Source organism: Dendropsophus ebraccatus, chromosome 1 (genome assembly GCF_027789765.1).
Source record: "Dendropsophus ebraccatus isolate aDenEbr1 chromosome 1, aDenEbr1.pat, whole genome shotgun sequence".
Lineage (NCBI taxonomy): Eukaryota > Metazoa > Chordata > Amphibia > Anura > Hylidae > Dendropsophus > Dendropsophus ebraccatus.
The window spans coordinates 19108855-19132760 of record NC_091454.1 but is presented as its reverse complement, the minus strand read 5'-3'; the positions used below and the strand labels follow the sequence as shown (position 1 = coordinate 19132760).

At 41.3% G+C, this 23906-nt stretch overlaps 1 protein-coding gene across 7 annotated transcripts in view; it reads right to left on the bottom strand.

Moving 5' to 3' along the window:
• The window catches only part of TSPAN9 (tetraspanin 9), a 352108-nt gene that overhangs the window by 11695 nt on the left and 316507 nt on the right, over positions 1-23906 (bottom strand). For all 7 annotated transcript variants that reach the window (XM_069968581.1, XM_069968550.1, XM_069968557.1 and 4 more), the window contains 5 exons: positions 10283-10474; positions 9600-9674; positions 2817-2918; positions 2597-2728; positions 252-335 (listed from right to left, as the gene is read on the bottom strand). In XM_069968581.1, coding sequence (XP_069824682.1) covers positions 252-335; positions 2597-2728; positions 2817-2918; positions 9600-9674; positions 10283-10474 — 585 coding nt within the window. The remainder of the gene's footprint in view (positions 1-251; positions 336-2596; positions 2729-2816; positions 2919-9599; positions 9675-10282; positions 10475-23906) is intronic.

Below are 23906 nucleotides of genomic sequence, written 5' to 3'. Positions count from 1 at the left end.
AAGAAGAAGTCTGGGCAGACCTCTATTTTTTACAAGGTAGGGGGAGGATAAAAAGGGGTCCCACCTTAGCCACTGGCTGGCTGAGTGGACCTGACACATCACAAAAAAAATAGGTCTGCCCGGACATCTCCTTTAAGGAACTATTTTTGTATCCAAGCCTTGGCCCACTTGAGGGTTCTCTGGTACTCCAATGGGCCAGTTGACTCTCCATTTAATACTGAACAAGATAAGAAAAAAATCATCTAACTTACCTGTATTATGAGTATACACATCCCAATCGTACCAAGGACATGCTTGTTGTCATCAAACCACATCTTCACTTTCTCATAACAGCCCTACAGATCAAAGCAAACATCATAGTTAATTGATATCAGATGTAATGTCTCTCTATGGGGAGAGCGTCTTCATCCTTGACCTGTTTCATTTACCGCTACTTACAAACAAGATTAGACATAAAATGCTCAAGAACACATTGTGTTGACAAAGAACCAATTTACACTAGATGAAATATAACTAAAATTTTACATAATGTTCCAGAAAAAGTTGAAAAGAATATAAAAAGAGAATACATAAGGGCAAGATAACATTTAAATACTTTTACTTTTAAATATTTTATATTTGCAGTCTGAGTTGTGAAGAGTCTTGAAGTGAATCTGTGACCTCCTGACCACTTACCAGTCTGGTTACATTGCTGGATAGATATCAATGAAAGCAATAAGAAAATACTTTTCTTACCTGTGTTTGTGTTTTTATTTATATAAAAACATTTTATTTTAATGTGAAAAGTGTCAAAGAGGCGGAGCCTATTGTTCCCTGGGCCCTAACACCACTACACTTCACTAAGTTGTATGCACAATGTATGTCCTTGATTATGCAATGGGTAGGCATACATCACAGTAAGGGCCAGTTCACATGGAGCAAAACTGCCCTCTTTGTCATATTGGCCATCTATGGGAGGCTCGCGTGCCTCCTCTCTCTGTGTTCCTCCACTTGGAAGAATTGACATGTCCATTCTTCTGCGAGGAGAGAGGAGGCATGCGAGCCTCCCATAGACGGCCAGTATGACACGGAGGCTGGCGGGATTCCACCAGTTTTGCTCCGTGTGAACTGGCCCTAAGCCAAAGCAGTGCTAGGGATCAGGGAATAATAGGCTCCACCTCTTTGACCCTATTCACAGCCCAAATAAAGGGTTTACTTTATGAAAATAAGACAAATACGATACTTTCATTGATATCTATCGTTCGGTTCTGCCAGCTCAGTTGGCAATCGGGGGTCACACATTAACTTTAAGGGGGTTAGGTAAACTTTTTATTGTCACACAGCTGCCGCTGTTAACCACTGACCCAAAAGTGTGGCATTACACAGGCTCCAGTACAGATCCCCCAGTGGGTGGCATACTCAACACAGTCTGTAGACAAGAGTGGCGCTCTACTTGGTGAATGTTACTCTCCTCTCTAGTTCCTTATTCAAGTCAATTGGGTGTTAATAACCGAGACGTAATGCTCCCTTCCCTAAAGGTACTGCTCTGATATAAAGGTAGGCATTTGTGATGAGAGGACCTACAAAATAAAGCCAAGACTAGTATGGCCATACCCCAATTGTCAATTTATTGTCTACAAAAATTTTACACAGTTTCCAACTAGGCTAAAAACCTTTGTCGAGATACAGATCAAACACTTTAAAAGGCACCTTGTCTACAGATTCTTAAAAGGGTTATCAACCCCTGATCTAGTGCTGATCTGCTAGATCTTCCTCGTTTACTGGACCTATTAGACGGCCCGATATTTGGGAAGTAAGGGCTGTATGGACATTGTTAGCGATGTCCATGCAACCCTTGCCCAAACACCTAACACTTTGCCTCTCCCCGCTCCCGGTCTTCCCTCCTGTGCTCCGCAGCTTCCCGATCCTGGCGGCCGCAGTGTCTGAGCAGCCTGTCAGCTGACAGGCCGCTCAGCCAATCACAGACGGGGACTGCCACACTTGTCAGCTGACAAGACGCTCAGAAGCTGCAGCCGCCGGGAATGGGAAGCTGTTATGCACAGGAGAGAAGGCCGGGAGCGGGGAGAGGTAAGGTATCAGTTGTTTGGGCAATCGTCAGCTGTCAGCCACACATCACTATTACACGTAGCGATGCACGCTCAGCACCCGACGATTTTAGATCAAAACCTAAACCAACAATCAACCGATGATGGTTTCATTGGCTGATTGTTGTCTCTATTACACTGATTGCTAATTGTCCGAATTGGCCCGATTCAGGCGATTATCGCTCCGTCTAATAGGGTGCTTAGAAAAACCATAGCTGATTTCTTCTAGAAATAGCACCTCTAGGGTTCTGGGTATGGTTTTGCAGCTAAGTTCCATTGACGTGAATAGGGTTGAATTGTAATACCACACACAGCCTGAGAACAGGAGAGGTGCTATTTTTTGCAAGAAAGTAGATGCGCTTTTTCTAATGCTGGATAGCCCCTTTAAGGGTGTAACTACTTGGAACCTCAGAACATTTGTCATTAGTTATAATGAAAGCCTGTCCAATTGTGGAGTTAGATGAAATCACAAGAAAACCGTTTCAATGTAGCCAGAATATAATCATACTCACTGTCTTCCATACTAAGCTGGTCGAGTTATGGCCGCAATCCTGAGAGTTTTCCATGCAGCATCGATCAGGAACCGTGTTCTCTCCCAGCACCGGATACCAATCAGTGTAATCCGTCACTCCGCAACAGTGCATCTGAAATCAACCCCAATAACCGCATAAATATCTCCTACCATACACACCCTCTGCTACAAATACACACACCAAGATGGAAAAAACCTACTTCAGCCTGAATAATGTTCCAAGCGTTCTTCAGCCCAACATTGTTTTCCGTATTGTAAAGCAGTAAACCATCTTTCAGATCCTGCTTTGCATTCTCATTGACCTAGGAGAGAAAATAAGAAGTTGAAGAATTTCACCAAGAACAATTCTAGACAAGTCATTCCTTAAAGGGAAAGATTCTTGAGCCGCCATGAATCCCCTCCAAACAAACTGCACTGCAAAGTAGACCATAGGTCATTGGAGGGGGTTTTAGGGGAAATGGAAAAAACACCCAGAACATTTTGGTCCAGATGCCAAAACCTAACAATATTACGCAGGCCCGGTTTCACAATGGATTTCCCTCTTTCCTACAGGCATTGGGCTAGTGGCTCATTTCTGTCAATACAATTATTTAATACTGAATACTGGAGAGTGTGATCTAAGGCCTTATTTACACCTTCCGGATATATAGACGATGTGCAACGGAACAGAGTTCAGAGTTCCTGGCATCATGTATCATTAGAGATGAGCGAACCGGGTTCGGGTTCGAGTCAATCCGAACCCGAACGATTGGCATTTGATTAGCGGTGGCTGCTGAAGTTGGATAAAGCTCTAAGGTTGTCTGGAAAACATGGATACAGCCAATGACTATATCCATGTTTTCCACATAGCCTTAGGGCTTTATCCAAGTTCAGCAGCCACCGCTAATCAAATGCCGAAAGTTCAGGTTCGGATGGACTCGAGCATGATGGAGGTTCGCTCATCTCTATGTATCATATATCATACTGTGAAGACTTAAAGCAAATGTACCATCAGGTTGCACATAAATAGAACAGTACTTTTTTTGAACTGCATCCTGGTTCCCGTGCACGGTGCCAGTGTATTACTGGGCACCATCCTGGGCTGAAGCTCTGGAGCGGGCTAGCCTGCCCCCAGTGGAGGAAACCCATGCCCCTCTGTGACGCAGCTCCATTAGAATCAATGGAACCGCATCACACGTCATAGAGGGGAGGGGGTTTCCTCCCACTGGGGCAGGCCGGCCCACCTCCAGTGCTTCAGCCCGGGACTCTGTAATAGACTGGGGCCGTGCTTGGGAACAAAAAAAAAGGACTGCGGCACCGGCTTCCCCGCACCAGCGCTGTTCTATTCGTGTGATGGTACTTTCACCTTAAACTGATTTGGAGCTCCTGGCATCATAATGATACATGATGCCAGAAGGTCCGTGAATCCTGCCTGTAGCTCATCTTGCGTGCACTGACCACATTCAAAGAACGTGTGAATTCCACCTAAGGTTGCATTCACTTTTGAACTCTTACGGAACTCCCGGCTTTAAAATTTATTATGATACCGGAAGCTCCGTAAGAGCTAAAGGTCTTACACATTACTTGGAAAAATGATTGATTTCAGTGGACACCATGTAATACTTAATTTATCCTGTGGGGGCACTGCAGGGTAATGGATTTTTTTCTGTACAGCTGTTTGTTCACGGCCCCGGCAGCGGAACACCTTAAGATCAGCTTATTATAGGCAAGTTTGCTGACCAAAAGGAATTGTAAATAGCAAACAAACCCTTTAGCTAAAAAAAATAGGGGAAAAAAATCTATTTCTATTTCCTGCTGACCTATTAATAGCCATGCAGGTCACAGCAATAAGTAAAAAAAAATGACCTTGATAATTGATAAATGAGTGTGATATATAGGAGTCCGATTTGCAGACAGTAATGGTTTTCACAAAACAAATTCATCACTCGATGTTATGGGAAAACGAGGAGAAGAATAAATGTGCCGTACAACATAAATATGACCGGGTTTACAAGTATAAAACAAAATATAAAAAATTGCTCGAAATGACCTTTAAAAAACTTTACAAAGTCAAACATATGAGCTGTGACTGTGCGAATACTTTCCACAAAGGGTTTCTAAAATAACCGGTCGCTTAAAAAGCGGCCAGTGGTTTATCCGAAATCCTACGTAACCTACATTTCTTCCCGGCTAATGCTCTCAATTGCAGCGTCGTCAAAGGAGTGTTTCTCAATTAATGTGCACCGGAGCGTGCTTAATGCAAGGTCTGTGAACCAAGCGCTCCTGATATGAAAAACCAATTGTGCATTGCTCTCAACTTGTGGACAATAAACATCTGGATTTTATGGAGTCCTTGTTTCGTCTCTTAGTTTATTTCTGGAATTGTTCGTATAGGGAAAACTTTTAAGACGTTAATTCATCGAGGCGTGATTGAGAATATTTGCATAGATGAAAAGAACAGCTTTTAATTTTGAATCTTTTTAATTTTTTTTTCTATCGGTACGTGAAAAAAATTGCTTACTAAGGGCCCTATTACACGGCCTGATCTGGAGGAGTATGCGAGCGCTGACCTGTTAGGTCAGCGCTCGCTTTCTTCTTGTCTCCTGCTTGCTGATGGCGCTATTACACACACCAAGAGCAGGGGAGCTGCGGGAACGGATGATATAGGAGATAGCGGACAGCCAGCAGACAGTCGCTATCGGCATCAGGATTTTGGTTTCTGTTGTAAACTAGCGATCAGCCGACATCATGTACACAGTGTTATAAAGATTACACCCCAGTGTTCTAAGGGAGCCTAGTTCTGCACATGCCTCCTTTTCTTCCAGATTCATATAGAATAATAAACTTCCATTGGTACTGTACTTTATCTCGGGGGTTATATGGCATCATAATACGGTCGTGTGCGGGGGAATACTAAAGCAATAATAGACATAATCTCTAAGTGGCACACAGTTTTATAAAGATTACACCCCAGAGTTCTAAGGGAGCCTAGTTCTGCACATGCCTCCTTTTCTTCCAGATTCATATAGAATTATAAACTTCCATTGGTACTGTACTTTATCTCGGGGGTTATATGGCATCATAATACGGTCGTGTGCGGGGGAATACTAAAGCAATAATAGACATAATCTCTAAGTGGCACACAGTTTTATAAAGATTACACCCCAGATTTCTAAGGGAGCCTAGTTCTGCACATGCCTCCTTTTCTTCCAGATTCATATAGAATTATAAACTTCCATTGGTACTGTACTTTATCTCGGGGGTTATATGGCATCATAATACGGTCGTGTGCGGGGGAATACTAAAGCAATAATAGACATAATCTCTAAGTGGCACACAGTGTTTTAAAGATTACACCCCAGTGTTCTAAGGGAGCCTAGTTCTGCACATGCGTCATTTTTCTTCCAGATTCATATAGAAGTATAAACTTCCATTGGTACTGTACTTTATCTTGGTAGTTATATGGCATCATAAAATGGTTGTGTGTAGGGGGCCTTTATTTTTTTTACAGCCACTAACAGGAATATGATTTTTTTAGCAGTAAACTTTGATATCCCTGTAAATTTAATGGGGTTTTAATTGGTCTAAATGGGACCTATTACTTGTGCTGTCATTACAGACTCCACTTTTTACTTGAAATCATGTGCAATAACTTTGAAGTTCTTTTCTGGTGTTATTAAGTCCCTCAAATCCTGTTAGGCGCCGCGGCAATTGCTTCTCCAAATAAGACATCCCTACGAACAGTCTTCTCACTTTGATATGCAAATGAGCCGCTACTTAAACGATGGAACGTTAGTAATGATAAGAAAAGTGTTTGTTATTCGGAGCCACTTGTTTCTACCCAAGAAAGATCTTAAAAGCTATAAGAAAGAAGATGAACACAAGTCTTTCTTTTTTTTCTAGTTGATTGCTATGGGTTTTTGTTTGGTGCATTAACATAAATCTACAGCCACTTTGCTTGTCATTCAGCGCTCGCTAAGATGATCTTTAAAATAATAACTTTTCAATATCCAAGAAATTATTTAATAACTGCTTCTTTAGCTGGTAAAAGTAACAAAAAAAAAAAAAACTGATTAAATATATATATTTATAAAAGCATATAACAAATACAAGTGCTACAACTTTTAGTTATTTTACCATTTTTATCTGTTTTTTTTATTTCAGTTTTAAATATTAAATTTTTTTGAGCCAATTAGAATGACAAAGTAAGTTTTTTTAAATTAGTTTTTGTGGATTATAAAAACCATTATAAATTTAAAGTGATACTTTCACCCCCTTACTAAAGTTGCAGTTCCCCACACCATGTACAAGATTGTATGCTTTACAAATGAAAAATACCTTCTTTTATGTATAAAAAATCGTATTTTCCTTGGTGAACACTCACTAATCCCCCGATTTAATAATGACGCTGCTGAGTTTGTACAAGGCACAGCTCCATATATCTTGTAGTGGCTGTATGTGGTACTGCAGTCAGATAAATAGGGCTGAGCTTCATAATCTGCCTTACTAGATACAGCCACTAAAAGAATGTATAGATCTGTAAGTGGTATGCAACAATAAGGCAGTAGTATTCCATCTTGTTCCATCTTGTTGTCAAGCCCCTACTTTTCTAATACTGATGGTCTAGCCTAAAGGCAGGATATTTCAGAAAACCCCTGTAAAATTCATCCTGAAGATCCTTAAAGAAGTTGTCCAGTTCTTTTGGTGGGTTTAAAAGAAGAAACACACACACATATATATATATATATATATATATATATATATATATATATATATATATATATATCTATCTGCTGCCACCATTAGGAACTGCAGGGCTGCTGAAGCCTAAGTCCTGCCACAGTTACATATTGCTATCACTTCTGCATGCAGTGCAAGTGATATTAAGCTTTCTCTGATGTTTGTTCTAGTACATATTACCATTATAATAGACATTACACTTGGGGAAGCTGTCTGCGTCAATGGCGCTTCAGCAGCAGCACAGTGGGGATAACTGTCAATCACCACTCTACTACAGGCTTCTGTGGCTGCAGCACTAGTGCCACAGACAGCTTCCCCAAGTTTAATTTCTATTCTAAAGCTAATATTTCTTATATCAGGGTAGGATCAATATCTGCGTGCACCAGTGCTAGTTATATAACTGTGCTGGGACCAGGGCTTGAGCAGCCCTGCAGTTCCTGACACAGTTAATAGTGGCAGCCCAGAGACTATGTCACCTGCCCCTCATAAAAAATAAATGCATATATAAATATATATATATATGTTAAAATTATATAACTTGAAAAAGGAAATGTATTTATTTCCAAGTCGTAATATTCCTTTAAGTTCTACATAATTTTCTCTGATCATTTAATAGAACATCTGATCATCTAGAACCGACTTCTATTGATGTAAAATTAATGAAATTTCATTGTAGCAGCAGATGATACAACATATAGATTTGTCCTCGCTTTCCACTGACTAGGGGAATGTTGTCCGAACAGCATGGTGGCTCCAGCTCATAGGCTTTATTGTCTGATGTACACACATTTTCAGTGTCAGGCATCTCGCTGAATCGCTCCATAGGATTGATAAACTGTCTGGTGCTAGACATCTCCAGCCGGCTATTAATCAGTCCTATGAAATGTTCTGTCACTGGTGAACAGAACGCGTCCACATCGCACAAGTGAAATCAGTTCGGTTTTATGGAGCGCTTTAATCCTCTCAATAGGTATTTAAAATGCTAATGTAGAAAAATACTCAGCACGATAGCCCCTATTACCATAGCCCAATAACAGGGCCTCGTCTCATAGAATACAATGCCATAAAGCATATTCCAGTGACAGCTGTTTATTATTTTACAGCATGTTGGAAATAAAAAGGGAAGAAAGTTTTGAGTCCAATTTCAGGGTATTAAACATCTGTCTGCCCTAGTGTTCCAGGCTATTAATATGATGATTTAAAGGGATCCAAAACTGAAATTAAATTTTTTAATTTTTTTTTTAGATTTAGTACAGCTGAGTACAACAATAACAGTCTGTCAACAACTAAGCCACCTGCAGAGTAAAGACCCTGACAAACAAAGGTAAGCCAAGGGTACATACAAGCGTGAGTGCTTAAAGGGAATGTATTACCTGGATTTTTTTTTTATTATTATTGATTAGAGCCAGATGCTAAAGCTATTTTCTGATTGTAACTTTTTTTTATATATATTTTTTTTTCCGGTAGCCGCTGGGATGTACACTAACGGAAGATGATCGATGTCCCGCGGCGCAGCTCCGTTCCCGTCCTGCGGTGCCATTTAAATCTGACGCGCGCTCACTTCTGCCGGTGCTGTGACTCCTCTTCTCTGAGCTGTCATTATCTGACTTTTTTCTGACTTTTTTTTCTCAAAAAACAGGAAACAGTCAGAAAACAAGGAAGTCCTGTGTATCCCAGGCCATCTGAGCACTCACAGAGAGAAGGCAGTCATGCGATTGTCGGACACATTGAGCCGTGACTCTCTGTACTGGACGGAATTCCTGTGTTTAGTCTGTTTTTTCAACCAGAACCAGTCAGAAAATCTGCCTTTGGGACACTGGACCTGGATTTCTGGTAAGTACAGCTTTGTTTTCCAGCATGATAACAAAAAAATTAAATAATGTAAATTGCAAACTTGCTTTATATCACATCCACTGTTGATTTAGATTTTGAAAGGTATAACAATAGTGACACTTTAAAGGAAACAATAGAATGGAGGGAACTTCATGGAAAAGGTTTCCAAGCATGCTGTGTGACCTATGTAGAAATCATTGTTCAAGATGGGGGAGGAGGAGACCTGTGACCATCGCCTTTTGTTAAAGGCCTGAACCTATCTTAGCTTTCTACTTGTGTCACCTTTCATTGTAACAGCTTATTATTAGGTCTAGTGGACAGAGTGGAAACTTTCAGGATTATTTTAAAATAAAAAATGTAAAAAAATTAGAAGTCATCGAAAATTCTTAATAAAAATATGTTGAACATAAAAACTTGGTATTTTGACTTACCCTGTCCATATAGACAAAAAATAAGATGAGAAGTATCAGCTCAGCCAAAAGAATTATCAGCAAAATGATGAAAAACTAGAATAAGAAAAATAAAATAATATTATTTAGCATAAATGGAAACATATTTGTTACACGTGCATACGGTCCAGTTAAATAGTAATGCAAATTTATATTTTTTATTATATATTATATTTATATTTATACCCAATTATTGGGTTGATGCACTTCAAGTGATCTCTAAATACTACTACTACTACTACTACTACTACTACTACTACTACTACTACTACTACTAATAATAATTTACATACACACATTACAGTATTAATTAAAATAAAAAAATATACAAAAATACTGAGGGACCTGTTCGCAAGCACTTACAAAACTTCCCAAATATTAAATTTGTGATATGGTCAGAGAACATTAGAGCTGTTCTAACTACTTTTCAGACAAGTGGGCTGGGTTTAGCAGTTGTGGGTGGAGCTTCCCAAGCCAACCAAGAGATGAACTACAATTTATGCTGTAAATTGGTGAAAATTTTAGAGGAAATTTTCCCTGCTTCACAGCTGCCATAGATCTCAGGCATAGTATTGTATCAAATAATTTGGACCTTAACAAGAGCTCCTCAGTTATTATACAAACAACCACATAATCATATGTAAATAGCAATATTATTGACTTACACTTAAAAGGAGGCACTTGTTTTCCTTTATAGCACCGAGGCAACCAAGGAAACCGGTCACCATGACGATTGTGCCGATGGCAATCACTAGATTTGCTGCTGACAGCGAAGGGAAACTGGGGGAAAATGTTGCAAAGTTTCCTTGCGATACAGAAAGCCATATTCCCACTCCTAGCAATCCACAGCCACAGAGCTAGAAGAAAAAAAAAGAGAAGATTCAGTTACTATATGGCTGATTTTCTACATAATAAAAAGCAATTTAATATTTATTTTCGACTTTAAACTACAAATTTCCTTGAAATTCTATAAAATCTTTTTACACAGTGTTTTTTTCATCAACACATTATATAGTTAATAAAATTTCAATTCAGACATTCAGACATTTAAGCCCCACCCCTGAGGTTGTCTGGAAACTCCCCCAAAGAGCACATTTTCAGGTGGGGTTTACATAATCCCCTTTCCCTTGTGTTTTTGTTCCGCCATAATCAGGAGGGTGGGTAAGTATTCTAGTTGGCAAGTAATCAACCGGAAAAAGCCACAAAAATATTGATGAACCTTTGGTCCTCCAGCTGTTGCAATACTAAAATTGACATCATACCTGGGCAGCCAAAGCCATATTTTTTATTGTCCAGGTATGATGGGAATTATAATTTTGCAAGAGCTGAAGGGCAAAAAGTTCCCCATTCCTGTTCTAGAATATAAAAATGTTAAATTCATGTCCATAAAATGAAAACTTTTCAACATTCTAGAAATTTTGAATTAACTTTATTGGTTCTGATTATCCCGTTACAAGGCCCTACGTCCATCATTCAAAACTTGCCAAAAACTCAAATTCAGCGGATTCATATATTCTCAATTCCTATTTACTAGTTATTTTTTTTTTTTTAGTGTTGGCCGGAATTTTTTCCCATAATCATTTACCCTGAACTCGCCTCGACAAATTCTGCTATCATTTTGTCTACTGTATATCAAGAGAGAATTGGATTTGAGCTAATGGCCCCCAGAGAAACTTAGTTACAATTGCTTTCTAATTTACTACTCAATCACTCACCCTTTTTTTTAGTTGAATATTAAACTCTGAGAAAATAGTTGTAAGAATTTCGAACCCTAAAAATACCATAAAACTTGATTAAATTATGACACAGGGAACGTGAATACAGATTTTTCGTTGAGTGCCTATTCCTCTTTATGGCCCTTTAATATACCTTGCTAAGTGGTCCTACTGCTTCACTGCACATTTTTCCCTCAGTTTAAGTAAAAGACCGATGTAATTGACCACAAGGACTATAAAGGAAGTTGTGCGTAAAACGCAGACCACAGGATATTACAACAATTATTTAAAAATTTCCGAGAATAAAAAAAATAAAAAATTGAACTACATCAAGTTAAAGACAGTTTATTTGGCGGTAAGTGGCGAAGTGGTTGCGGAAGGTAATTGTAAATATAAAACAAAATATATTACAGAGTATTACTGTTATCTGGCGACACACATAGTCTATGTTTATCAGAATTTTTTTTTTTTTGCTTAAAGGGGTATTTTTTTACAAAAAATTGTGTGTGGTATTGCTGGTCAGTTCCGCAAATGAAGCTGAGTTGTAATACCATGCACAACCTGATGACAGTTGTGGCGCTCTTTTTGGAAGAAAGCAGGTATGTTTTTCTACTCCTAGATAACCCCTTAAAAAGTGTATTCAAATTGACAAAAGTTAATCCCTATCAACAGGATGGGTGATTACCAGTAGATTGTGGGAGTCTGTCTGCTGGGACCTAAACAGTTGCTGAAATAGGAAGACGTGCTGTATCTTTAATTTATTTAGAAGACATTCATCTTTGTGGTTGGTGGGGAGGCCAACCAGTTCGAACCCCATCATTCCACTAGATTTTAATTTTTATTAAAGGAATATTCTACTTTAACTGTAGAAACATATTGGGAAAATGGGTTCCTAGATATAGGAGTCGAGTAGAATGGGAGAGTTATGGAAACAGCTTAATGGATATGAAGAGACCCCATATTTTCGAGATAAATGGGACCAGTAAATATACTATAAGTTCACACTATGTAAAATCAACGGCCATATTTAAAAACAACGGCCGTTGTTGGGTGAACAACGGCCGATATTTGTACAACAGCTGTTGCTATGAAATACGGCAGCTGTTTTACATAGTGTGAACATAGCCTTAATGTGTGCTGGAAATCTTCACTCATGGTTGAGTTTAACCAATAGTCTTATGCTTAGGAAGCCGATAGAAGGCCAATTTTGATCTATGACCCATGTTGGGGCATATAGATGTAAGTGCTTTGTTTAGCCCCCCCTCGAGAATGGGAGTTAAAGGGAACCTGTCACCCCGGCTGCTGGGGTGCAGGGCGCCCGACCCCCCAGTGGAGCCCTTATACTTACCCCTTTCTCAGTCCCGGACCCCGTCCCGCCGCCAAGAAATCCCTGTGGGAAGCCGTGCGTGCGGTCACCAGAGATGAGTCAGACGCCCATAGAGAATGACAGCTCCAGTCATTCTCTATGGGTGTTGGACTCATCTCTGGTGAGGGCGCGCACGGCTTCCAACGGGGATTTCTCGGCGGCGAGACAGGGTCCGGGATCGGGACTTTGAGGAAGGTGTAAGTATAAGGGGCTCCTCCGGGGGGTTGGGCGGCCTTCATCCCGGCAGCCGGGGTGACAGGCTTCCTTTAAGGCCCATTTACACAAGCCGATTATCAGCAACAAGCATTCATCCGGCCGATAATCAGCCCATGTAAAAGTGACGACAGTCAACTGGGGAGCGCAAAAAAAAAAAAAAAAACAGCAGATCCTCGGCTGATCGCATCTTTTGTGAGGCACAAAAAATTTATCACAATCGGCCGCCCTGTGTGAACAGGGGATGCGAGGTCGATAGCAATATTTAAACGTCCACACGATCAATGCAGTAATTGTGTGACCAGGCCATGGTATTAACTGTGCCTTCTAATGGCACCACAAATTAGCCCTGTTCACATGTAAAAGGACCCTAACTCATCCTCTGGATGGTCAAACATTTTTATCACTACTTATTGAGTTTGTCGCAGAAGTTGTCTTCTAATAGATCATTCAGAATTCTTCAGTCTACATCACATCTATCATTTACCATCTCATAATTGTTAATCATTTTTAAATATGGCTTAGAGGTGCGGTAAAAATAAGTGATACTTACCTTCCCCGATCCCCTGTTGCTACTAATCTGGTCTGACATCATACAGTCCCTGCTTCTTCCTGCTTTTGTGATGACCTGTTTTAGCAAGAACTGCCAATAATGTGGCCAATAATTAGATATGCAGACAGTTCCCGCTGGAATGACTGATCTTGAAAGCAGTAAGAGGCTGTGACAAGCAGACACCTGACTGTGAGGTGTGGGGGAGGTAAGTATTACTATTTTTTTTTACACCACCCCCAGAAATATGTAAAAAAAAATATTATGACCCTTGGATAAGCTGTTAAAGATTACCATTACGGAAAGGGCAAATTTCTCTGTATGAGTAAATTTTCAAGTATTAGGATAAAATCACACAAAAATAAATAAATAAAAATCACACAAGAATAAATCAAAGCAAAAAAAATAAAAAATTCAACAGTTTATCATAAAAGAAATCTAGTAAATTATACTTTACGATGGAGTCAATTATAACCCACAACTTTGTTCCTTATGAAAGTTAACAGGCACAACAGTGTAAATATTGAGCAGCGCGATAGTGCTGAAGTCGTCAGCTGCCGCCTCAATCCTCTCTCTATTAATCAAACATCGGAGGAAAAAATGTGTACGTATGTATAACATGCACAAAGATTAATGTTTCCAAGCCACACGATGAAGTCTACACAAACGCCACACCAAAATTGTCCAGTTTATCAATGCGCGATCAATCTCTCGACCATGGTGTATAATTTATAATAAATTACAGGGACTACAGTGCGATAATGAAAACGGCAGGGTGGATATTTACGGCCACAGTACAAGGCCTCGCAATCTCTCTCTCTCATCTGTATCTCCCCATCATTTAGGAATCTTTCCGCATTCTGTTTGATAGAGACAGCGAGTGGTTAGGATCATAAAAATCTGAGCCTGAGCTTACAATGACTGCAGTTCTGCAATTGTGCCGCTGCCTACAGCAAAGCTTACGCCACAGCTCTGACTTACAGCACAGAAGACATCTGTTCCCTTCATTATTAAAGGGGTTGTCTAGGGATTTTTTCTTACAGCTCAATGCGGCCAGGTGGAGATAAAAATAATAAAAAATGTCTACTCACCTGCCCTGATCTCCCACCGCCACTGTTCTGCATTGGTCAGCACCTTTTGGTCTCCACCTCAACACTAGGGAGCGTCCGCTCATTCAATCAATGGACGCAGTTGAGACTGAGACCAAGTAGCACTGCTGGGTACCATTTGAATGCAGCGGCATGGGATTGGGGCAGGTGAGTAGACTTTTTTTTTTTTTTTTTTAACCCTTGCAATCTCTTCCAGTCTGAATTTCTTTGCAGCTCCAATAAGATGTCTTTAAAAAGTTAAAATTTAAAGCGAATGTACCATCATGTGCTGCATATGACTAGAACTGCGCCGGCGAGGGGTAGCCGGGTTCCGAGCACCAGCCTGGAATAAAGCACTGCAGGCGTGTCGGCCACCCCCAGTGGGAGGAAACCAACTCCCCTCTGTGATGTGGCTCCATTACAATGAATGGAGTCACATCATAGAGGGCATCTAATGTGTTTCAGTGCCTCTTAATTCTTAAAGAGGTATTCCAACTTAAACCACTTTTAGATAGCCCTGCAGATGGACACACCAATGTTTTGGGGCCCACAACATCTTGTCGGGAACCCAGGGGTCTGACCTCTATTTAAGAAGGCCAGAAGAGCAGTGATGAATGGGCTTAGAAAAACATGGCGGCTTTCTTCTAGAAAACACTTTTGTCCTAAGTTTGGGTGTGGGTTTTGCAGCTCATTTCCATTGAAATGAATGGAGCACACAACCCGATGATAGGGGTGGCAATATTTTTGAAAGAAAGTTGCTGTACTTTTTCTAATCCTGGATAACCCCTTTAAACAATGCAATGCTAATACACTATAGGAGATTTAGGAGGCATATGGAGAAAATTCTTTGAAATATTGCCGGTAATTTCCATAGCTCAAGGATGGCCAGATTCCGAACGTAAAACTTTTATGCTGTTAATCCTCTGCGGCTCCCACATTGTCTTCATTACGTTGTCACAGTCAAAGTTGCTTTACTGTCACCAGATGTACAGAAAACACTTCTCACCTAGAATAATAGTTACAAAATGTTATCCTACGGCGGTAAAAAAAAAGAAAGAAATGAAGCGTTCGCACTCTGGAAATTAGATGGAGCTCCTTAAAGTATAGTAACTTTTACCGACCTGATCTCGTTCTCAGGCAGCATTAAACAAGTCGGGTCATTGTAGCACAAACTATAAAATGAGAAATCAATGCTGTAACTCAACCGGTGCGATAGTGTGAACGGGCACATAGAACAGAGCGCAGAGCATCACTGCAAACCACCATTATAACTATCATTAGGAAAAACTCATCTCCGCACTGTATTAATTACTGATTTGCTTATTACTGGTAATTAGATGGAACGAGCAATGAACACAACTGAGAAGATACTTGAAGGATAATTACAGGTCTGAAGTAATGAAGAGGTTCCATTTTTAAAGGGAAAGTTCACGTTAAGAAATATGGCCTGGAAGGGCACACAGGCATATTAGGTCACAGTTAATAAAAAAAATTCCCATTGTCTGGGAAGAAGTCGGCCACATTTGAAATTTTTGAAAAATCTTTTGGAACAAAATACAGAAATAGGTGCGGGTTTAAATTTCACTTGATCCCCAAAAAGGAGGGAAAAAACTCTGCCAGACTCCTTTACCTTTTAGAAAAATTTAAGGATTGGGCATTTAGAATTCAATATGCCCGATCCTTCTATTGCCCAACATCATCTAGGTAGGCCCAAATGCATCAGACAGATCCAGCATCAGTGGATTTGGACAACTTTTTTCTAGTGTACATATACCTTAGAGAATTGGCCGAACCCAACAGAAGCAGCAGTTTAGACAACTTCTGTATAAGGTATATAGGTCCCTTTAGACCTTAAAGGGAAACTATCAGCAGGTTAGAAGAATGTAACCTTGTCTTGCGCATAGGGTGCTGAGGATGATGGTAAGTTTCCTACCTTCATCTCCTACAGTTTCAATGCTATAAGGAGTTTAACCTTTAAGCTAATTAGTCATTTTAGTGCACTGGGGGCGGGACTACCTCCCCCAGTGCACTGGTCTGCCCCCAGCAGGAGTTGCCCCCCCCCAGAGCATCAAAACTCCTAATTAGCATAAAGGTTTAACTCCTAATAGCACGGAAAGTGCACAGGGAGTGAAGGAAGGTAACCTTCATCCTCTGCGCCCTGTGCACAATAGAAGCATATCAGCAGGATAGATTCTCTTGACCTGCTGATAGTTTCCCTTTAAATATGTTTTCCTGATGGCCTATTAAGACATATAAACATCACATACATGAGACAGCTTCTATTAGCCACTGTAAAGGAGAATGCATGATTACCCATTTTTCTAATTGGATGCCATGTAATACCATATTTCACCACTAGGGGCACTGGGTTGCTAGGAGTTCCTACAGACATTAGCTGATGGCCAAGAAGGCTTTGACTTAAGAAGCAGTGAGACAACCAATTGAAGTGATACATCTTATCTAAGGTCTTAGAACTATATTTATTCATCTACGTGTATGTGGTTAATTCTGAAAGATGCAAGAGTGTCACCAAACCCAGACAGGACAATCTTGTCCATCCAGTGTGTCTTTAATTGAGAATGCCCAACTTCTGGCACCCTAGTGTCCTTTGATAATCAATGGGGATTTTTAACAGCAAGAGTTCAATTTCACCACAGCACTCCCAGAGGCCAAATGAAGCATTACATAATTCTTACAAAGATAAGTCTGGGTAATGCAGGAACATACAAGCTTTTCACTTCTAGTAAGATAGCTTTATTCCAGGGGAAAAGAAAAAAAAAAATCAGGCTATAGGAAATATTAGAATTATCAGAGACATACTTTACAAAGTCGGTAAAAGTTGCATGAAGGTGCATAACAGTAGGCTTAATATTACCGACACCTCATCCCGGTACAATTGCTTTCACAGAGAAGCTGGGGGGGAAAAAATCCTTCAAATATTAATTTCCATTTAGAATCTTAGTGATTTATTTCTTTATTGTGGAGCTCTATGGGTTTGGCGAGGAGTGATTTATACGTTTCTTTACACCTGAATACATTTCACTGGATTGCAAATTGGAAAAGCGGGAAAAAAAAAAGAAAACGAGGGGGCTGAAAATATGTAGCATGTGTCGGGCAGAATGCTTTTTATGCCCGTACACTGCATACTGGTAAATCCTCGCACTGCTGAAAGGAATATGTTCCGTGGTATTAATTACTCAGTAACTTATCTCAGCCGGGCGATTTGGCAGCAGCAAGGCGCTTCAAGAACAAGGTCACTGCGCTCAGACAAAAGGAATATTCACCGTGTCACAGCCATTCAGTGAATATCTGTATCGGGACTAAGGTCTACCAAGTGAGATATCACTATGAGAGTCAATGGGTGAGAAAGGTTTTCTATGGGGATTTGCTACTGCTCTGGACAGTACCTGATATGGACAGAGGTGGCAGTAGAGAGCAGTAGAATACACCACTTCCTGCAGGACATACAGCAGCTAATACTGGAAGACTAGAGATTTTTAAAGGGAACCTGTCACCGGGGATGCAGGCACAGAGCCCGCCCGACCTCCCAGTGCAGCCCCTGGATACTTACCCTTTCCGACGAGTCCCGTTCCTGGAGCCGGTCCCGGGACGAAGATATCAGCGCCCGAAGCCATGCGCGCACCACTGAGATGAGTCCGATGCCCATAGAGAATGACAGCTCCAGTCATTCTCTATAGGCATCGGACTCATCTCGGCGGCGGGCGCATGGCTCCGGCCGCTGATATCTTCGTCCCGGGACCGGCTCCAGGAACGGGACTCGTCGGAAAGGGAAAGTATCCGGGGGCGGCACCGGGAGGTCGGTGGGCTCTGTGTCCGCGTCCCTGGTGACAGGTTTCCTTTAAATAGAAATAAATTACACATCTCTGTTTCTTTCTGACACCAGTTGATTTTTTTTTTTTTTCCCGCTTTAATGAACAGACCTTTGGAGGAAGCTCCAGTTTGACTAGAATGAGATGATTTTTTTCCCCCCTTCTGGTGATGAGCTAATTTGCATACTTACCTCCCAGGGTGCATTGCCTAAAAATAAGTCTCCGCTGGATCTCTTTCATGAAAAATTGTACTCTGCTAGAGTTGGGATAAAAATTCGAAATCCCGGACAGCTCTGGATGCTCATTGTACACTGCATCACTTGACAGCCCAGGCGGGTGCCGATGTTGGCCCGTTACGTGTAAGCGCTCCTAATGCAGCGCGTAAGCTGTATCCATGTTTTTCCGCGACTCTCTAAGGTTGCATCCAACTTCTTCTCAAATGCCGAACAGACTCGAGCATGCTCATCTCTAGCCACGGATAAGTGCTTCTCCAAAAAATACCATATCCCCCCTAATCCCGGACAACCCCCTCGAGTCCAGTTTAACATAGCCACTTTGTGAAGCGCTCATCATAACTTGTAAAGTCAATCAGCGTCTAAGGTCCAGGGTTTGGATTAAGCACAAAGACAGTAATAGAAACTTGAAACCTTGAGAAATAATTGAAAGTGAGTTTTTTTTTTCTTGTTACTTTTTAAAATTTCGCTATTTAATTAGATTGGACGGTGCGACGGAAAACGTTCTTATAAATGATTTTATAAGACGCTGCGGAGAAGTGAGCAGAAAGCTTTAGCCTTCAGATCCTCCTGTTATGGATGTGTCACTACATGGTTCACATTAATTACTGCTCCCATTTAAAGGTGTAAAAATTTTGCTTCATTAAACAGTCTGGTGTTATTAAACAAAGTTGTTCGGAAGACAGACGTTGATTTAAGATGGTTCTTATCTGTTCTCTATTATGCGCAGACCTACCAAGCTAAATACAGAGGAGAGAATTACCAATTCCTGTCTAAGGGCCCTATACCAGGGGGCGATTATCGTTCAGATTATCGTTAAGTCGTTCGAATCTAAACGATAATTGTTCGGTTGAATAGTAGTTAACGATTAACGACCGAACGAGAAATCGTAGATCGTTTGATAAGACCTGGACCTATTTTTATCGTTGCTCGTTCGCAAATCGTTCGCATTGAATAAGACGCCGTTCGGACTTTTGCAGTAGTGACAACACAATAGTGACGACAAAACGACCGCAAGAACGATCATAAGTAACGGTTATCGTTCCATGTAAATGGGTGAACGATCTTAGGTCTTTCGCAATAGCGGTCGTTTGGATCGTTTATCGTTAACGATAATCGTCCCGTGGAATTGGGCCCTAAGGGTAAGTTCACATTACGGAGCCTGAGCGGAGAACTTCCGACGGATTCTGTAGCTCGTACGCGTTCACGGCAGCGCCGTCTGGTACAGCCTGGACATCTGGATGGATCTTTAAAAAATTTTTGTGACTCTTAACAGACAGAAGCCGGTAGAGGTGTGCTTAAGGGGTGATAGTGAAGTACCAGGCTCAGTGCTTTTGCTCAGTGGGATCCCATCCCCAGTGAGTTCCGGCACCCTTCCCAGGGCACTTCTGGGCACCTTGGCTCTCAACCCCCTTGAGCATCTTGTTCAGAGAGTCATGGCATCTTGGGGTAGCTCATGGACTGCCTAGCCAACCCCTCAACCGCCGTGTGGTTCTCTGTTCACTTAAGAACAGATACTACACTTGATCTTAGCCAAAATATAGTCATTACGCAACGCAGTACTAGCTAAAAGTTATCCCTCTCATCCAGACCTTTCATCCTCTAAATCTTATTCATTTCGAGTGCACGTTTAATGCCTCAAAGAGATGGCTTTGTTTCCCAGTAGAAAGCAATCGGTGCAAGAAACTCCATTTTCCGGATATATTCTGCTAAGTAAGCACTTACAGTAATACGTGGAACCCGAATATGATCTCATCTTTCATTTCACCCTGTCAGCTAATGTATAGGATAACATATTTATCGCAGCTATAAGAAGCCTTGAAGGGTCTGCCATGTTGTTATATGCCATGTTAAATTTCTCGGCCATATAATGGAACAGAAAAGCAGCCTGGGAACGGTGATAGATGATATGGCCTCGCTCCCGCTCTGGGAAAAATACAACATTTTGTTTAACACACCTCATATTAGAAGAGTTATAACGTCTTCCTCACTTACAGGAGCCTCCTAAAACAGGTCACTTTTGGATTTGTGACGTCTCGTAAAATATGGCCTTTGATTCCGTTTAAGACCATAACAATTCACAGTGAAGGTAGGAACGGTTTCAAAGGTGTTCGTTTTGGCAATTACCCTCCTGTCGCTCAAAACAATACACATATAAACGTTATTTTTCTATTGACATTGTATTTTAGCCATAGTTTGTTGCTCTTTGCCGGTATTGTAATAAATCCCAACGTCCTCGAGTCAACATTGTGTTATTGACTCTTAATACTGAATGGGTTGGTTTCTCTGGGGATATTTGGTGTCTGTAACCACTAGGAATGCCTCTTAATAACGCTCTATTGAGTTAAATTGCTACTTAACACTGACTCCTCTATGGAAATAGTACTTAAAGGGGTTGTACCAAACGGCTTGTACCGCTGGATAGCTGCTTTTAATCCAAAAGTCTTGGGGTCCGTTGGGCAGGTGATGCCGTTATGGTCCTCAAAAACTAATTTTAAACTTGTAGCCCCATTGGCGTGGCCTAGAGTGTCTGTGCCCTAGGCTTGCACCGCCTCTCCGTCCCTCCTCCTGCCCTTTTCACCATTAGGAATGCCCCAGGCAGGACTAATCCTAATCATCACTCGACTGAATACTGCACATGTGCCTCAACTATCCAGCACATCTAGTATTCAGACAAGTGATGAATAGGAGAAATCCTGCCTGGGGCATTCCTAATGATGAAGAGGGTGGGGAGGAAGGACGGAGAGGCGGTGCAAGCCTAGGGCACAGACACTCTAGGCAATGCCAATTTGACACAGGGCAGCGCGTTTAAAAGTAGTTTTTTAGGACAATAACTGCATCACCTGCCGAACGGAACCCAGAACAGATCTTGGATTAAAAGCAGTTATCCGACAGTACAAGTTGTTTGAGGGGGGGGGGGGGGGGGGGGGGGGGACAGATTGTGGGTACAGATTCACTTTAAGTTAACTGAAGTGCAACTTCCATTGGAGTGAATGGCCACCCTACCAATCATGGAGAGGAACTGCCTTAAATGGGTATTCCAATCTTAAAAAGTAGGAAATCATTTGTGATAGTGTAGCGCCCTCCTGATTGTGAGGATGATGTATCCTGGTCTCAAGTTACAGTGGGGCGATGGGTAGTATTAGCATGCTCTATGGGAGCTTCTAGAAAAAGCTGAATACTGTACTCTTCTGTATTTGTGCCTCCCATAGAGAATTAATGGGGCAGTGGCATTGCCCCATTCTAATGGGAGACTGGGGTCCCTGTCGCAGTGGTCTGAACCCCCACCCACACACAATATCTGCCGATAAAGGGTAACTTCTCAAGATGGCAATACCCCTTTAATAGGTTATCAAAGGTTCTTCACTCTCGAAGCCTTAAAACAATAATTAAGTAGAATACATTTTTTTTTTGTCTCCGGCACATTAAAAGTTTAGACGTGTGGGAGTTGAATCGCATCCACTCTGCTGATCTCAGAACTTGTTCAGGTATAGTAACTGGGTCAATTTTTATGCCAACTCATTTTCAGTTCTCTACTTTTCTCATCTGTTGCAAAAAAAAAAAAAAAAAAAAAAAAAGGAAAGAAGCCAGGGAGGGTCTCAGTTTGCAGCCGAGTTTCAGCACTTGTTAATATCCACTTGTCAATACTCCCTTGCATAGAGCAAGGACAGTGCAATGTCACCTACATACACAAATCCGGTAATATCCTTGTGGCATTATACTATGTTCTATAGAAACGGGTATTGTGTATTATAGAAGCTCTAGTCTTAAGAAAGCTTCTTCCAGTGTGTCACCTCCATTGCAATTACTGGAAACCCTATGAGGACAAATTCACATGTGAATTCGTCCTCATAGGGTTTTCCAGTAATTGCAGGTGACACACTGGAAGAAGCTTTCTTAAGAAAGCTTCGCTTTGACTGTCCAGGCATGATGGGAATTGTAGTTTTGCAACAGCTGGAGGGCCGAAGGTTCCCTATCCCTGTATTACCCAATGTCCATTCAAAACACTGGGTTGGGTTGCGTAATGCAGGACAGGATCGGTCCTCCAGAGCAAGGGACACTCTTTGTAACCACTGTCCACTTAGGCCAAAATGTAAGGATCCTGAACAGGGCAGTTGTCTCTGTGAATGGTTTAATCTAGAATCTAAGCTGATTGTCCGCGGTACAACTGATGGGATTCCGACTAATCTTGAGAAAAGAGGAGAAATGTTCTAGAAATAAGACGCTGTAGACGCTATAGACCTTATAGACGCTATAGACATTAAAGCGAGTGTCCCACTAGGTACATCACTTTGTGGGGTTTTTTTTTTACATGAATAGAGCAGCCATGGCGTGGGGATGCCAGTGGCGTGATCTTCTTTTTGAACCGCACCCTGACTCCCACGCATGGCGCCGGTTTATTCCCAAACACCGGCCCGGCATAAAGCACTGGAGCCCCCAAAGTGATGAAACCCCCTCCTCTTTGTGACACAGCTTCATTTATTCTAATGGGGCCACATCACAGTAGGGAGATAGTCATACTGGGGGCCGGCGGACCCGCCCCCAGAGCTTCATGTCAGGCTGTGCCGACACCGGTCTATTCATGTAAAGAACCGAAGAGTGACGTACCGGTGGTACATCGCCTTAACATAACACACTTGAAACCATTCATACGATATGCAAAGTAAAAAACAACAACAGTGTATTGATATAGTAAAATCACTAAAGCTAAAAAACACCTTTGCCGATACTATACGGTTTGCAATGATCCTAGGAAACTTTAAAGGGATAGAATATGGGAAAATCAATCCGGCTAAGCCAAACATAATATCCGGCAATCTACAAAAGAAAGAATAAAGTAAAATACATTAACGGACGGAGGAGCCAGGCCGTATAAAACAGGTTGTAATTTAGCGGATTACGCCTCCATGGCATTTATTATTAAGGCATTTCTGTGGGGAATTTTATGACATCATAAAGTTTTAATGACATAAGGCGATTATTCTAAACAGGAACTTTACTATGTAATTTATTCATTTGCCAATTAATCTAAACTGTATGTGGAATACGCAATAATAATTGTAAACAGGTTGCATCATTACCCAACCCGACGCGTTCCCGGCTTTATGAGGCACGGCGGCTGTTTCTGAAAGAGCAGCATTTTTAACAAGGTCAATTGGTGAGGTTATGTTCATTGGCATTGGGATGGGGAGATGTAAATCGTGTTGTGACTGCTCTTTGGCTGAGAAGATGGCATTGGAGCTTGCACCTGTACTCTGCCTGGGGACTGCGAATGGGAAATGTAACATGGAGGC